Source organism: Apis dorsata, unplaced genomic scaffold (assembly GCF_000469605.1).
Source record: "Apis dorsata unplaced genomic scaffold, Apis dorsata 1.3 scaffold_249, whole genome shotgun sequence".
NCBI lineage: Eukaryota > Metazoa > Arthropoda > Insecta > Hymenoptera > Apidae > Apis > Apis dorsata.
In genome coordinates, this window is record NW_006263528.1 from 419,308 (window position 1) to 434,391 (window position 15,084).

The 15,084-nt window shown below is 34.7% G+C and overlaps 4 protein-coding genes and 2 long non-coding RNA genes across 15 annotated transcripts in view; 4 read left to right on the forward strand and 2 right to left on the reverse strand.

Moving 5' to 3' along the window:
- The window catches only part of LOC116185676, a 3,239-nt gene extending 647 nt beyond the window's left edge, over positions 1-2,592 (reverse strand). Inside the window, exon 1 of the long non-coding RNA XR_004150545.1 lies at positions 2,486-2,592. This is a non-coding gene — a long non-coding RNA (uncharacterized LOC116185676). The remainder of the gene's footprint in view (positions 1-2,485) is intronic.
- Positions 1-3,663, forward strand: part of LOC102680051 (probable RNA methyltransferase CG11342) — a 36,485-nt gene extending 32,822 nt beyond the window's left edge. For 4 of the 8 annotated variants that reach the window (XM_006616116.2, XM_031510646.1, XM_006616120.2 and 1 more), the window contains 2 exons: positions 2,496-2,709; positions 2,956-3,663. In XM_006616116.2, the coding sequence (XP_006616179.1) occupies positions 2,496-2,709; positions 2,956-3,504 (763 nt within the window). In that variant the 3' untranslated portion in view covers positions 3,505-3,663. Of the gene's footprint in view, positions 1-512; positions 1,231-1,671; positions 1,687-2,495; positions 2,710-2,955 lie in introns of those variants that run through there. The other 4 variants (XM_006616117.2, XM_031510647.1, XM_031510649.1 and 1 more) reach the window with 4 other exon arrangements.
- LOC102679951 lies at positions 3,195-4,551 on the reverse strand. The gene is made up of 2 exons (XR_004150544.1): positions 4,294-4,551; positions 3,195-3,394 (listed from the first exon to the last, which is right to left on the reverse strand). It is a non-coding gene; the product is annotated as an uncharacterized LOC102679951 (long non-coding RNA).
- Positions 4,279-5,936, forward strand: LOC102679660 (chromatin complexes subunit BAP18). Of its 3 annotated transcripts, none has more exons than XM_006616114.2 (4): positions 4,279-4,406; positions 4,742-4,833; positions 5,342-5,440; positions 5,535-5,936. In XM_006616114.2, exons 1-4 carry the CDS (start codon positions 4,389-4,391, stop codon positions 5,794-5,796), a joined length of 471 nt encoding a protein of 156 aa, XP_006616177.1. In that variant the 5' UTR covers positions 4,279-4,388; the 3' UTR covers positions 5,797-5,936. The 3 variants fall into 3 exon arrangements, with proteins under 3 accessions (XP_006616177.1, XP_006616176.1, XP_006616178.1); XM_006616113.2 differs by having other exon boundaries at positions 4,398-4,565; XM_006616115.1 differs by lacking the exon at positions 5,342-5,440 and having other exon boundaries at positions 4,398-4,565.
- Positions 5,937-6,099: 163 nt separating this feature from the next.
- Positions 6,100-9,848, forward strand: LOC102680851 (major facilitator superfamily domain-containing protein 1-like). The gene is made up of 7 exons (XM_006616123.1): positions 6,100-6,532; positions 7,706-7,982; positions 8,061-8,477; positions 8,556-8,867; positions 8,947-9,059; positions 9,147-9,385; positions 9,468-9,848. Exons 1-7 carry the CDS (start codon positions 6,394-6,396, stop codon positions 9,510-9,512), a joined length of 1,542 nt encoding a protein of 513 aa, XP_006616186.1. The 5' UTR covers positions 6,100-6,393; the 3' UTR covers positions 9,513-9,848.
- Positions 9,849-10,468: 620 nt separating this feature from the next.
- Positions 10,469-15,084, forward strand: part of LOC102681902 (ATP-dependent RNA helicase DHX33) — a gene marked incomplete at its 3' end in the record, with an annotated part of 8,652 nt that continues 4,036 nt past the window's right edge. The window contains exons 1-4 of the mRNA XM_006616131.2: positions 10,469-10,791; positions 12,166-12,783; positions 13,160-13,392; positions 14,057-14,407. Of these exons, the coding sequence (XP_006616194.2) occupies positions 10,565-10,791; positions 12,166-12,783; positions 13,160-13,392; positions 14,057-14,407 (1,429 nt within the window). The remainder of the gene's footprint in view (positions 10,792-12,165; positions 12,784-13,159; positions 13,393-14,056; positions 14,408-15,084) is intronic.

Here is a 15,084-nt window from a genome sequence, read left to right on the forward strand (position 1 = left end):
TCGATTAATATCAATAAGAAGAAGTAAATTTTACATGTATAAACAATTCCGAAAAGTGAGTAGATTAATATCATTATTTTTAATGCAATGTTGCAATTTTTAATTTACATCAAGTTGCAACAGCTGACAGCTTAAGACGAATTTATCGTTATGTAACGATGTATTTCGATAAGAAAAACAGTTCACACCTCTTAAACGTTAAAACTTGATTAATAAAACGAAGTGCACGCGAAATAACTTAATGAATTCAGATTGTGATCGTTTTTAATTAAAATTAATATCTGATAGAGAATCTAAAAAGGAAAAATAAACTGAAATTAAAATTTTGCATAAAATTGAAAAGCTTGCCTAGAATTTTAATTTTCAAATGTGTATTTTTTTTTTCTTTTTCTTTTTTTAAATCGAAAGTAGCACGAACGAAAATACCTGTCTTCATCTCGTTTGCAACGTATCGCGATATCTTTCTAGGTCGATTTCGTTTATAATAATCTCTTTTTTTTTTCTTTAATCGTCGATATCTTTGCTTTGACACTTTTAATACCTTTATCATCTTTGCATATTTGATTTTATCTGTACCGGTTTCCACGTATTTACCTGTATATATGTAGATACGCAAATTCACCTGAGAAAACAAAAGAATTTCGAAACTCGCCGAGAGAAATCTGTTTAATCGGTGTGCGTTCGGTTTACCAAGAATGCCTCGATATTGCGAAATCTAAAATTTTGATAGGTGACTAAAGGATTCATTCTCAACTACCATGAATCACTCGAAATCCCACCCTATGAGGGGAATAGTGACACGAAATCCATGAATCATCCCTCCACGTAAAACCTAAGCAATAGGGTATCCCATACACCGATATTTCCCACTCAACCTCCTCCCGATGAAAGATCCGAATCACCGTTTTGAAAAGGAGGCATTTTGCCATTCATTAGTCCCTCGAAATTCTAGACGTCCACGTGAAATACTTTCTCGTTTCACTCGGGTCGGTTAGTGCGGTCCTGTCGTGGGCAAAGCGTGGAAAAGAAAAAAAGAAAAAAAACAAGGCGTGCACGAGACTCGATACTCCAGCTTGCTCTAAGGTATCCTTCGCGTATAATCCTGGTTATCTCGTGCCTGCATGCCTCTGCAGGCACATCTGCCACCGTCGAAGAAAGAGGAAATTGCTGCGAGTTGGCCCGTGGAGAATGGACCTTGTGTTCTTGCACTTCTTGGACCGGTGCGCGTAGGTATATACACATCTAACACCTGCCTCCTTCGTAAGTTATTCCATTCCTTTTCTTCTCTCTCCCTCTCTCTTTCCCTTTCTCCGTTTCCTATTCATCCTTGTCGATTACCTTATGGCGAGGCTGAGAAAGAGAGAGAGAAAGAAATAATGGGACGAAGGAGCAGGGCTCGTGCTGCTCGTCCATTCGATCCTTCGGTTACCTGATCTTTGTACGTTTTATGGTCAACCTTGCCTCGTCCGAAATTTCCGGAAACTGTTCGAGAATTCTTCTTTTCGCATATACACGTATTTAAATCCTTTAAATCTTTAAGCTCTGGACTTTTACTAAGCTCTAGATATTTCGGATATTGTCGAAGTGATTTTTATACGGATTGGAGGAATAATATCTTTGGGATACGGGATGATGTTTTTGAGAGAACGTAGCAATCACGAGAAGTAAATAAGAAGCGTATAATAAGTAACGGAAACACATCATGTGACCAGTTAACGCCACTTTGGACTCGTGAAAATGACAAATTCCAAATTTGTTATTTCGCGGTAATAAAATTACACGATGTTCGTATACAAGGCATGAATCCATAGTGTAGGAAATATTTCCGAGTAACGGCGGCAAGAAAGTGAGTTTCTCCACGAGTGGCGAGACAATGCATCATCGATTTCTCAGGCCTTCCCCGTGGCCAAGCGCGTCGAAACACGTCCATCGAAGGCTGTATTTATTTGGGTCGCGGACACCGGGGGAATTATCTGCTCGATCCTTCCGCTCTTGCAACGTCTCTGACCCCCATTCCTCTTTTTCGTTATCGGTCTTTATCAACGAAACCGCTTCGCGGCTAGTTGTGCATTATTTTTAACCGATTGCTCGCGAACTTTCGCGAAGCAACCGTCTGGACGGTGTTACGAAATCGCGAGTAGGCCGAGCATCTTTTTTGATTTATAATTGCAAGGGTGATGAAGTTCCAATGAGAAATCGGTGATCGGTTTATTGTATAGAGAGAGAAACCGATTTTAATCTTCAATATATCTTAATTGTGTTTCGAATCGAAAATTGTTATATTTAGAAATATATGTGAAATAGTTCGAGATATTTTGCGTGTACGACAAGCATTGGAAATCGAAGTTGATCAAAGTTATCGATACCTTTCAAATATAATTTCTAATCAAGAGGTATTATGATTTTGTTTTATTATGTTCAAAGATATATTTTTTTAAAACTAATCTATGTTCAAAATATATTATGAGGTTTAAACGTGACTCACCGAATTTCAGATATTCTAAAATGTCGGGGGAAGAGGCACGATCATCGCGCAAGGAAAGGCAGGAAGATAAGACGGATCCGGGTGCTAGTAGACACGGGAACTTCATGAATTATTACCAATTCCATCCTGCGGAAGAGCGCGTGCGACAACTTCCGCGTGGCGTGTGGCGGTCTGCCCATCCGGACCGGAAATACGTAGGCCTAGACGTCGGCTGTAACGCGGGGGTAAGGCTGAAACAGCTGTCAGACAAAATAGGATGAGTCGTGACCGTGATCCGAAAATTACAAACGACAACCGTCTAAATTTAGTCGATCTTATCCCTTCTCGACGATCATTCTTCCTTCCGGAAATTCTTTTCCACTTATGAGAAATATTTTTCAATTTAAAAAAATTACAAATATTTTAAAAAATTCTTCTTCTTGACCAAAGGATATCTCGTAAATATCGCAAATCGTATTTAACGATTTCAGGATTTAACATTCGTGTTGCACGACTTCCTCGAGAAAGCTTTATCGGCCGATCAGCCGAAGGAGATCAGTTTGCTCGGCGTGGACCTCGATCCGATTTTAATCGAGCGGGCACGGGAACGCAATCCACGCTCTGATCGTATTATATTCGAGTGCGTCGATTTTTTGACCGAGGATTGTGACCGAGTCCTGAACGAGCATCTTGGCCGATTCGAAAAGTCACGATTCGACGTCGTGTTCTGTTTCTCGATCACGATGTGGATCCACTTGAACCACGGGGACGAAGGACTGGTGAAATTTCTAAGAAAGGCTTGTTCCATCGCCGACATGATAGTGATCGAGCCACAAGTCTGGAAATGTTACAGAAACGCGTCCAGAAGGCTTAGACGATCGAAGGCTGAGGATTTCCCATTGTTCAAAACGTTGAAATACACTGGAGATCCTGTTGAGCATATTGAACGTATATTGAGGGAATTTTGTAATTTTCGAAGAGTCATGGTTACGAAGAACAATGAGTGGAAACGGAGACTATTAATTTATGCGAGGACGTGAGCTATCGCTCTTGAGATTGATGCATTTCCGTACGCTAATCGACGTCGAATGAGCGACGAAGATATAGTACATATATATATATGTATATATTTTATGCGAATGTGGTTAAGAATATTAATACAATTGGTGAAATAATTTCTGATAGATGATTTGTATAGAGAAAAGATAAATGATTTGCATTAATGAAAAATATCAAAGAAAAGTTATCAAATTTTTGGAAATTTTTGTTTATTTTTTATATATTTAATTTTCCGTAAGGTTGTAATATGTTGAAGTTTAAAATTGGCTAACTTCAAGTTTCATTTTGATACATTGATTATTTAATACAATTATTTAATGATACATAATATTTAGCTATTATATTTAGATAATTTTGTTTTTTTTAAATAATTTTAAGTTTCTGAAATTTATTATTTCGAATATTCAAATGTAAAAAAAATAATAATAATCATTTTGAAATATCAAATTATATGTCAAATTCTTTATTCTTTATCTGTAAGATATAAATACGTATAAATTTATCTTATTCTTACGTTAACTTCCTCTTTTAGAACGTCAGAAATAATTGGAAAGCATTGAAATATTTCTGTACGTGATTCATATGTAGATGTTCCAAATATTAATTTAGATCTATATAAATTTTTTTCACATATTATATAAAAAATCGATATGAACTTTCTAATTAACCAAAGATAAAAATATCAATTATTAATCCTATATAAAGTGACGTAATAATGAGAGAAGATAGAAAAAGAGTAAATAATAAAGATTAGTAGAGGTTACAATTACTTGAAGGGAAAGATTCTGAGAACGACGCGAGATGGCAATACCGTACAAATGTTTGTTCTGCTGATGGCGAAGTACGAGCATAACAACAAACTGACATGAACTCTGCGAGCAAGGTAAGCTAAAAGGCATCTGTTGTCGCCGATTTTAGGCAGTTTCCCGCCATATAACACTTAACGGTCGTTCTCCCCCACCGCTCGTCTTCCTTTTTCTACGTGAGTCACGTGCTTTAACCCTCGAGTACTCTAGCAATGGAGTCTGTAAGCGGGCATAAGGTTAGGTTATGATTTCCTTTAACATTTTTTTTTCTTTATTCTTCGACAAAATTGTTTAATAAATTGATATAAATTCTCTTTTTGTAATTGTTTAATAAAAATCTGTGAGAAGAAGAGAATATAAATATTAATTGCACAACAAATCATTCAAGCATTTCAAATATTAATTGTTTTAGGTTGGTGAAATTTTCACCGCAGCCGGAGCAGCATTTAACAAATTGGGAGAATTAACCATGCAATTACATCCTACGACGGACTCACCAGCAGGGTAATTGAATAAAAAATGTATATGCAATAGCTTTTTTCCCATAAATAGCGGTAATGCATCTATTGCTTTCGCTTCAGTTTACATGACACTATCCGCGTTAGAGAAACGCGGGAGAATGTCACGTGGTGTAGTCTATTAACCAATAAGAGACTTTCACACTCTACAGCTTTATTCAATTTTTATGTGCGAATTGTTTAAATTTGAAAAAATTTTTTACTATAATATTATCATTTTTTGCTATTATTTTTTACGCAAAAATATTATGTTTTCTTCTTTTATATTAATAATAAAAATAAGATAAATATTATTCACGTTTTTTGTTATCTACAATTTATTCAAAAATTATTAATGCATGTAAATAAAAAAATATATAAAATTTTAATTATTTTTTTATCATTAGTGATTAAAAATTAAATAGTTAGGAATAATTTTGCATCATAATTGCTTTATTACAAAAGAAATGGCTGGCTGTATTTTTACATAATTTTTTGTGTCGCTTGATCTGTAGTAAATGGACTGACGAGGAAATTGAGATGCTCCGTCACTCGGTAAAGACCTTCAGTGAAGACTTGAACAAAATAAGTGAACACATCAAGGGACGAACGGTGTAAGTGAATAAGGCTACATCGAGCCCACGGTCGTTCCTCAATTTCTCTACGTCAGTTTCAGCTCAAAATTAACCGAACATTTTGACTTTTTAGCTCTCAGATTCGGACAACACTGAAGAAGAAAGCATTTGAAGAGGCTGGTGTTCCAATTAGACAACAAATGCTTTCCCAACAATCATCGCAACAATCAACAGTTCAAGTATCGAAACAACAAGGAAATCAAGGATTAATGGGAAAGTCAGCAGAAGTAACGTTAAACATGTTAAATGCACCAGAATCGGAAGTAGATGTTGAAGGACTACCAGAAGAAGTAAAACTTGAGTTCGAGGGTGCGACGGAAGAAGTTGCCTCTTAATATCGAGAGTGATCTCAAACGTGTCTATTTCTAATTTCAATCTTTAAATTTAAGATAATTTTCATATAATATATTTAGTATTAAGTAATATGTACATTCGATAAGTTATGTTTCTCAAAAAAAAAATTTTTAAAAATTGATCATGTTTTTTCTTCATAGTGTTTCTTTTTTACCGACTCAATCTAGTGTTTTGAGGGCGCCACAAGTTTGAAAATCATCAATAGAGAGTTGGCAGCTATTCCAAATGAAGTGATATGCATTAGTAAATAGAGACTTTTTTGTTGATCTTTTGGTATTTGATTGTTTCGCGGCTTACGTTAGTTTTTTTCACATGACGCATATGATTGACAGATTAGCAATGACACGACTGGCAGCGTACCTAACTTGTTCAAGTTAGTTAATCGGTAGCATTCACTGGCTGATCTCCGATTGCATCCTTTATTTTATTATTTAAATTGCAGTTATCTCTCATTTTATAGAGGGATTGGCTCTATGTATTCGATCAAAGTGTAATGATTTATACGGTGAATTTAAGTGAACGTTTTGGGACACCACCTGTAGCTTGTAAACATTAAAATATCACGATTAAACGTAACAATGGAAGGAGGCATATTAGAAAGTCCAGAGACTACTCTTGAGAGATACGATGATGAGATTGCGCTTCAAGCTTGCTGTAGTCCTAAAAGGAGACTGCATAAGTTTATTGGCCTCGCATTGATGTGTCTCTTAGGCTTTGGTATGATTGTCAATGCTATGTTATCTTTACAACCGATCGAGTAGCCATTGTTTATATCTGATCGTTCTTGTTTCGGTATATTACAACCTCCCATTTTAAATATTTTAAGGCCGAATTATTTGAAATATTTAATATTTATAATTGGATTTTTTATTTTTTTTTTTGGTTAAATTCTTTATAAGATAATTTCGATTGCGAAATGTAATAATTTTATTGATTAAATCTTCTAGTATGTAAGATTGGTTTTTGTAAATATAAACATCGAATTCTGTACTTCGATATTTAGGATTGTATATGTAACGAAATTCTAATGAATTTATAGAATTATAAAAAATATAATTTTATTTCTTTATTATTAATTTATATTTATTACATATATTTATTATTAATTCAGAAAATTTATGAATGAAAATATATAATATTTTGACTGAATTAAAATTCAATTTGATATTAAAGAAATACAAAAAAAAAAAACTCGCGATTTTTTTATTTATACGTACAACAATGTTAACTTCATTTTAAAATAAATTATTAATTAAATATTATTTTAATAATAGTCAAAATAATCATAAAATAAGTTGTAATATTTAATTTTTATAATGTAAAAAAAATTTATAAAATCTTGTTTTTATTTAATTAACTATTCAATTGAAATATATTTTTTAAAAAATATTATAAAGTTGCATTTTATATATCTATTTCTAAGTATTTATCGTTTAATATATATAATACAAATAATAATTTCAATAATTATATGTAAAAATCTTACGAATTATCTCAGTCTTAATCATGCTTTACTTTTCCGTTTTTGATTCCATTTGGACTTCAATTCGGAGTCCAACTAAGAGATAATTACATACATTTATACATATACATGTATATTATCTGTGCAGCCATATTATTCAGATCGTTTTAATTCGCAATAAAGTCTATTATTATAAAATTAATTTTTTTTTCGAAGTTATATTATTATTATACATAATTTTGGGATTATTTTACAAAGTAATATAAACTGAATATGCGTGGATTTAAATCATATAGATTATTACCACGTATTTCGAATATTCTTCTAAACGATCAGGTCATAGACCCCTTTAAGATGATTTGCTTATCACGCGAATGCACTTTCATCCGGTCATATCAATTAATTGTATGAAATATTTTTATTTTCAGGTGCGTATTTTTGCTTTGATAATCCTGGCGCTTTACAGGATGATTTTAAAACGGACTTACAAATGCCAACCAGCAAATTTGTTTTGCTTTATTCCATATATTCGTGGCCGAATGTTATTTTATGTTTTATCGGCGGATTTTTATTGGATAGCATATTTGGCATACGTTTAGGAACAATTATATATATGGGACTTACACTAATTGGTCAAATTATATTTGCAACTGGAGCTATAGTCAATGTTTTTTGGTTGATGATGGTTGGACGTTTTGTATTTGGGTATGTTTCTTTTTATTATAAAAGATTTATAGCAAATATAAATTTTATGATATTAGAAATAATTTTTATTTTTTACAGTATTGGTGCAGAATCATTAGCTGTTGCTCAAAATAGTTATGCTGTTTTATGGTTTAAAGGAAAGGAACTCAATTTGGTATTTGGATTGCAGCTAAGTTTTGCTAGAGTTGGTTCAACCGTGAACTTTTTAGTAATGGAACCAATATATAATTACGTATCACAATATTACAAAGGACCACAATGTATCGGCATAGTTCTCTTTCTTGCTGCTCTCACTTGTGTAATATCTATGATCTGTGCATGTGTATTGGGTATTATGGATAAACGTGTAGAGAGATTATTGAGAAGGGGAGAGGGACAAGAGCACGAGGTGGTTAGTTTAACAGATATTAAAGATTTCAAATTAATATTTTGGTTGATTGCCCTCATTTGTATTGCTTATTATGTGGCAATATTCCCGTTTGTTGCTTTAGGAAAGTAAGTATGAATAGAAAGAAATCTTTGTAATTATATTTTACATAATTATACCCATAATTATGCAATTGTTTATCTTAGAGTATTTTTCGAACGAAAATATTCGTTTGAACCATCAAATGCAAATACAGTTAACTCACTCGTATATTCCATATCGGCTGTTGCATCTCCCATTTTCGGCTATCTTGTTGATAGAACCGGAAAAAATGTTTCTTGGGTGTTTACCAGTATTCTTGTAACTATAATAGCTCATGGATTACTTGCATTTACATATATGAATCCTTATGTATGCATGATTCTTATGGGAATAGCATATTCTATGCTTGCTAGTAGTTTATGGCCATTGATTGCACTTGTCACTCCAGAATATCAGCTTGGTACTGCTTATGGAATGTAAGTAAAATTTAATACATTTCTTATAATATTAATTCTTGAGATGTTTTAATTCTTGTAATATTATTTTTACTTACAGTGCACAGGCTGTACAAAATTTGGGTTTGGCTATAGTTTCAATTTTAGCTGGTATAATTGTTGATCGGGGAGGATATTTTATGCTTGAAATGTTTTTCTTGGGTTGGCTATGGAGTACGTTTTTTTTTTTTTTAATATTACGATTTTGATTATGTAAACGTTTGCAAAAAATTTATAATTACATATAACATTTTTTAATAGTTTCATTGATAACTGCTGTTGCAATCTGGATGACAGATATAGCAACTAGTGGCGGTTATCTGAATATGACACCAAGTCAAAGGGAAAAATATGAAGAAATACGACGTTCACCGGAAAGTTTCGAAAGAGCGAAGTTATTGGCTCCAGAATCTACTTCGGATTTATCCACTGATGATCTTTTACAACCACAATCTGATATTAGCATTAGAAATCGATATCTTTCTCGCATTGGAGGAATGGTAATATACCTAATATTTTTTTTTAAAAATGATTATTTAACGAAAAATATAATGCTTATGATATTTCTTCTTCTATTTTTAGGTACCACCTAATGTAAAGGCTCCAATTCATCGGCCATTACGATGACGAATTTTACTTAGATAAATATGAAATAGCTATATTTGTTTAATATCTGAGTAAAAGAATTTGCTCACTGTGTCTTCCTCTTACACAACATTAATCTGTGATAATTTCTTAATTGATGCGTTTAAAATCAACTAAGATTCATTTTTAACAAATCGATTAATAGATATTTTATTAACGAACTAATGTCGAAACATGTCGAAATATGGTTGAAAAATGATAAAGATATATATATTATTTGTTTTTGGTATTCATTATAACTACAAATTTTAATAATAATACGATCTCACGTAACGAAACAATGTATTTATAACATTAACACAAACAAATTAAGAATTATTTTCTACCTCTTGTTTTAAAAAAAAGATCTTAAATTAATTGTTGTTTAAAACCTATAACAATTTGTAGCATGTAAATGTATTTTAATGAACATTTAACCATGTGTAGCTAAATCAAAACAAAAATCATGATTTATTGTGCTGTTTTTTTTTTTTATATACCTATTGATATTAATTCAATACACTATATTGTACAATTTATTTATAATAATTGATCATTTTGTTATTATAAAAATAGAATAATAAATAAAAATTTATAATCGTAAAATTTATGCTAAAATATATAAAAAAAATTTTTAATATTCCTTTGGTACAGATAATTTTATACATACAAAATGATCTTTATACGATTAAAAATAAATAATTATTAAATTTTGCTCGAGAACAGTAAATTGTTGGATAATTTAGTATTTATTTTTATTATCCAATTAAAAGTATCAGAATTTATTAAATATTAATTAGTAAAATGTATATTTTTATATAAAATGTTAAATTGATATTTAAATAATTATAAATAATTTATAATATAAATAATTTTCTTTTTATTTGAAAGCATAAACACTCGATATAATATATTTAAATTAACGGAGGTACGCCATTGGCTATGACGTTTGTCAAGACGCTTATTTGTATACAGCTGTAGTGTGCAACACGTGCGTACTCGTGAACACATGTATCGTTGGTACACTCGTCGTTTTTATCCTAATTTTTGGCAACATGGGGGTCCACGATAACGCAGATTCGAAATATATCGTTATGGGTAGTTCGAATTTTTCGAAATTAGCACCAAAACGTCCTACTACCGTGGTGTTTAACGATAGCCCAACCAAAATCTCAAAACACGAAGATAGTCAACAAAACGTTCAGACAGAAAACGTGGATAAAGGAAGCATTACTTTACAACAACAAAGGAAGTCTTTACCAGTCTATAGGCTTCGGAAGCGGTAAGTTCTGCATATTTTCTTTCGTTTTTCAACAAATTCTCGTTGTTATCCTTTACTGTGAACTACATCTTCTTAATAAGCACGCGAAGCATCGTGAAACAAAATGGAGAATCGTCAACTATGCAAAGTTGATAATTCGCTTGTTCCTCGTATAGATGTCACCTTCTATCGAATCAAAAACGCGCGCACTAAAAATTGTATTAAAAATTATTTTAATTTTTACAAATTAGAAAATTTTAATACGCGTTAAATATCGATTAATATTTATAATTAAATATCACTATCTAATCAAATTATTCAAATTTTAAATTCAAATTTTTTTAATTTTATTTGTTATATCAGTATTGAAACTTGTTTTTTCGTTAAAAACTTGAATATTGCGAATGCAATATCGTAAAAAACATCTCTATTTATATTATATCTCGCGAGATCATCGTTTTAGAGATATATTTTAAAATTATATATTTTAAAGAATATATTTGTCTCTATTTTTTATATCAAAGATCACGACACATTATAATATTGAAAGAAAAATAATGGAGAAGGAAGTTCAATTGATATTTCGTATTTTATCTGTAGTCACGTGCGAAAAATAAATAGATAAGAGCAAATAGTGGGAGAAGGACAGAGATAGAGTAAAAATATTGAAATCAGCGCCATCTTCAGTGTGCCGCAAATGAAACACAGAAAGAAAGGATAGAAGATGATAGAAGAAGGATAGAGATAAAACAAAAATCGGCTGGTAGCGCCATCTTTTGAATTCTAAAACATTCAAAGAATCGAGAATCAGCGCCATCTCTCGACTTTACCTTGCTTTAAAGAGATATCTTTGATGACTCGAAAGATGGCGTCATCGGTGAATTCTTATCCTATCTCTATCCTTTTCCTTCTATTTTCTGTCCTTGTCCACTGAGTTTCATTTGCGGCACACTGAAGATGGCGCTGATTTCAATATTTTTACCCTATCTCTATCCTTCTCCCACTCCTTTTCCCTCCTTGTCTACACTCGCTTTGTCTTACACTCACGCGTTTAAGACAGAGATAACTTCAACTGAACGAACGTTAAAAATTCAATCAATGAATACGTACACTGTACCCTCTTGTTGTACGAAATATTTCATTCATTCTCATCTTCCTTTCCCTAAATGATTTAAAAATTTCAAGATTTAAAAATAATATCCAAAAGAATATCTAAAATCTATTAAATCGAATCGAACGAAACGAAATTGGTTGGAAATCCCATCCATCAACCATCGATCGAAAAAATGAAAAGAAACTACTAAACCAATCTCCCTTTTATCGCGTGAATTACGATTCACTTTCGACGTTCCCGTTCCGAAACAGCCTTCCTCGAGAATCTTGAATCCGTTTCAGGTTGCTCGAAGAGATTCGCAGGAACAGCACTCTGATCATCATCGGCGAGACGGGGAGCGGGAAGACAACGCAAATCCCCCAACTGCTGCTCTCGTCCGGCATAGCTGGCTGCACCGGGTGCATAGGTATCACCCAACCGCGGAGAGTGGCCGCGGTGAGCGTTGCCCGTAGGGTTGCCCAAGAGCAGGGCGTGGAGGCCGGCAAATTGGTCGGTTATTGCGTCCGTTTCGAAGACGTGACGTCATCTCAAACGAGGATCAAGTATCTGACCGACGGGATGATGGTCCGCGAGGCGATGACCGACGAGATTTTATCGGATTATTCGGTGGTGATCCTCGACGAGGCCCACGAACGATCCGTCCAAACCGACGTGTTGTTAGGGGTGGCGAGGAGGGCGCAGAATTTACGAAAGCTGAAGAACCTGCCGCCGTTGAAGCTGCTCGTTATGTCGGCCACGATGGACGTGGACAAGTTCACCAAATATTTCCAAGCGCCGGCGGTGTATTTGGAGGGTCGTCAGCATCCGGTGAAGATTTATCACGCCGTCAAGTCGCAGGAGGATTACGCGTTCTCCGCACTCGTCACGGCCTTCCAGATTCATCGCGACAACCCTGCCAAGTAAATAAATAATTTATTCCTCCCCTTTTTCTTTCTTTCTTTCTTTCTTTCTTTCTTTCTTTCTTTCTTTCTTTCTTTCTTTCTTTCTTTCTTTCTTTCTTTCTTTCTTTCTTTCTTTCTTTCTTGAAGATAATTTTATTTATATACACACATATACACGGAGGAGAAGTGTACCACCTCCTCCAGCGCGTACCACCGTCCCTGGCAGTAGAAATTTTTTCCAACTTATTTCCATTAGTATGCCAATCTCCTCCGCGTATTTACATACCGTTACTTTTATTAGATTGAGAGGTGAGCAGGTTGGAATACGAAGCTATACGGGAAACTAGGCGAGAGAAGAGAGGCGATTTCCTGAATTCTTCCGTCTTTCTTACAGCGAGGACATTCTCGTCTTTTTAACCGGGCAAGAGGAGATAGAGGCAGCGGCAGTGAGCGCTAGGCAAGTGGCTAAACAGCTGGACGGCCAGGGTTATCCGTCGTTGAAGGTGTTTCCGTTGTATTCCGCTTTGCCCACGCACCAGCAATTGGAAGCCTTCAAACCATCCCCACCTGGAATGAGAAAACTGATTTTGTCCACGAACGTAGCCGAAACATCCGTCACCATTGGCGGTACGTATAATACATTCACGTCCGTCAAATACCATCCGAAAATCTCGTAATCCCACCGACAAAAAACTTCCTAACCGCAGGTAGTAGAAACGTTGTTCGAACGGTGCCTGCAAAATCGGTCGATTTCTTCATTCAGGAACGGAAGAACGAGTTAACCCTCCACCGATGCACTCCCTCGTATGGACTTGAATTACCACTTCTTCCCCTTACTTACTCCCATTACTATACTCCTCCTCCTCCCTTTCCATCCAGAATCCAGTCAAAAGTAAATTATCGAGACTTTGGAGAGAGAGAGAGAGAGAGAGAGAGAAAAGTAAAAAAAAGAAAAACTCTCTCTCGTCTTGGCAAACCCTTGTAATCTTGCGTAACGGGTTAATTCGGCAAATTGTTGATCGGGTGAAGAGCAATTTCATTTTCACGGTGGGTCGCAATCCGCTAATATCACGATATCGGAACAGCGGTGCAGCTCGTTCGTGACAGACTTGATTACAGATCGAGCCGCGTTCTCGTGATTACATCCGCGGAGAAGAGAGGGAGAGAGAGAGAGAGAGGGAGAGAAAGAGAGGGAGAGAGAGAGAGAGAGAGAGAGAGGATGCGTTACTGGCTCGCGAGGACACACACACACACGCGCGCACACGATGATATTCCCGATGAAATTACACAGGAATTCGACACGTGATCGACACGGGGGTGGTGAAAGCGAGAACTCATCACCCGACCACCGGATTGGATGTGCTGAGGGTTGAAAAAGTGTCAAAGGCACAGGCGTGGCAGAGGACGGGGAGAGCGGGGCGGGAAGCGGCCGGCAAATGTTACAGAACGTACACGAAGGAGGAATTCGAGAGGATGAAGGAGATGCCTGTGCCGGAGATACAAAGGTGTTCCCTCGCGGGAGTAGCCCTCCAGCTGCTCGCAATCGGGGTTGATATCACCACCTTTGATTTTATGGACAAACCGCCCAAGGAGGCTGTCGACGTCGCGGTCACCTGCCTCGAAAAGTTGGGCGCCGTTAAGGGTGAGAGCAACAGAGTTTTAAATTTCAACTGTTACTGTTAATATGATATCCCGGCGTCGTATCAAATTGCCAATTTTAGAACGAACGAGTAAGTTTATATTTTTGTACTTGCATTTTTATTTTGTCCTTTTATATGTGTATATTATATGTTTGGAATTATTTATAAATGATGTGTATTGTATTCTGTATATAGATTACACAGAATCGATGAGACTTTTCGAAACAAAAAAGTTTGGTTGATATATTATATCGTATACGAAGTTGACAATTTTAGAATGAACGACAACCAATCGTTGTAAATTCTACTTAACCTATATTTTGCTTACGGTATATTTTTACGTTGTCCTCTTGTATTTCCTTAAAGTTCTTTTTTTTATTAGTTTAATCATTTTTTGAACGATATGGCGAATGAATTTAGAATATTATTCCTGTACGAGTTTAAACTAGGGTCACCATATCGATATATTTTAAGGTTAAGAGAGAAGATTCTATCTAGATGGTGGTTTCAAAAATTCAAATCTGGAAATGAGAATCTTGAGAATGAGGGCAGAGGTAGATCGAAATCCATATTGAACAAAGATAAATCGAAAGGCAAAGTGGAAGCAGATTTGGACGTATCTCGAATGACAGTTTTCAGATGAAGTGAAAAAATTGGAAAAGGAAAGCTCGAAACGGTA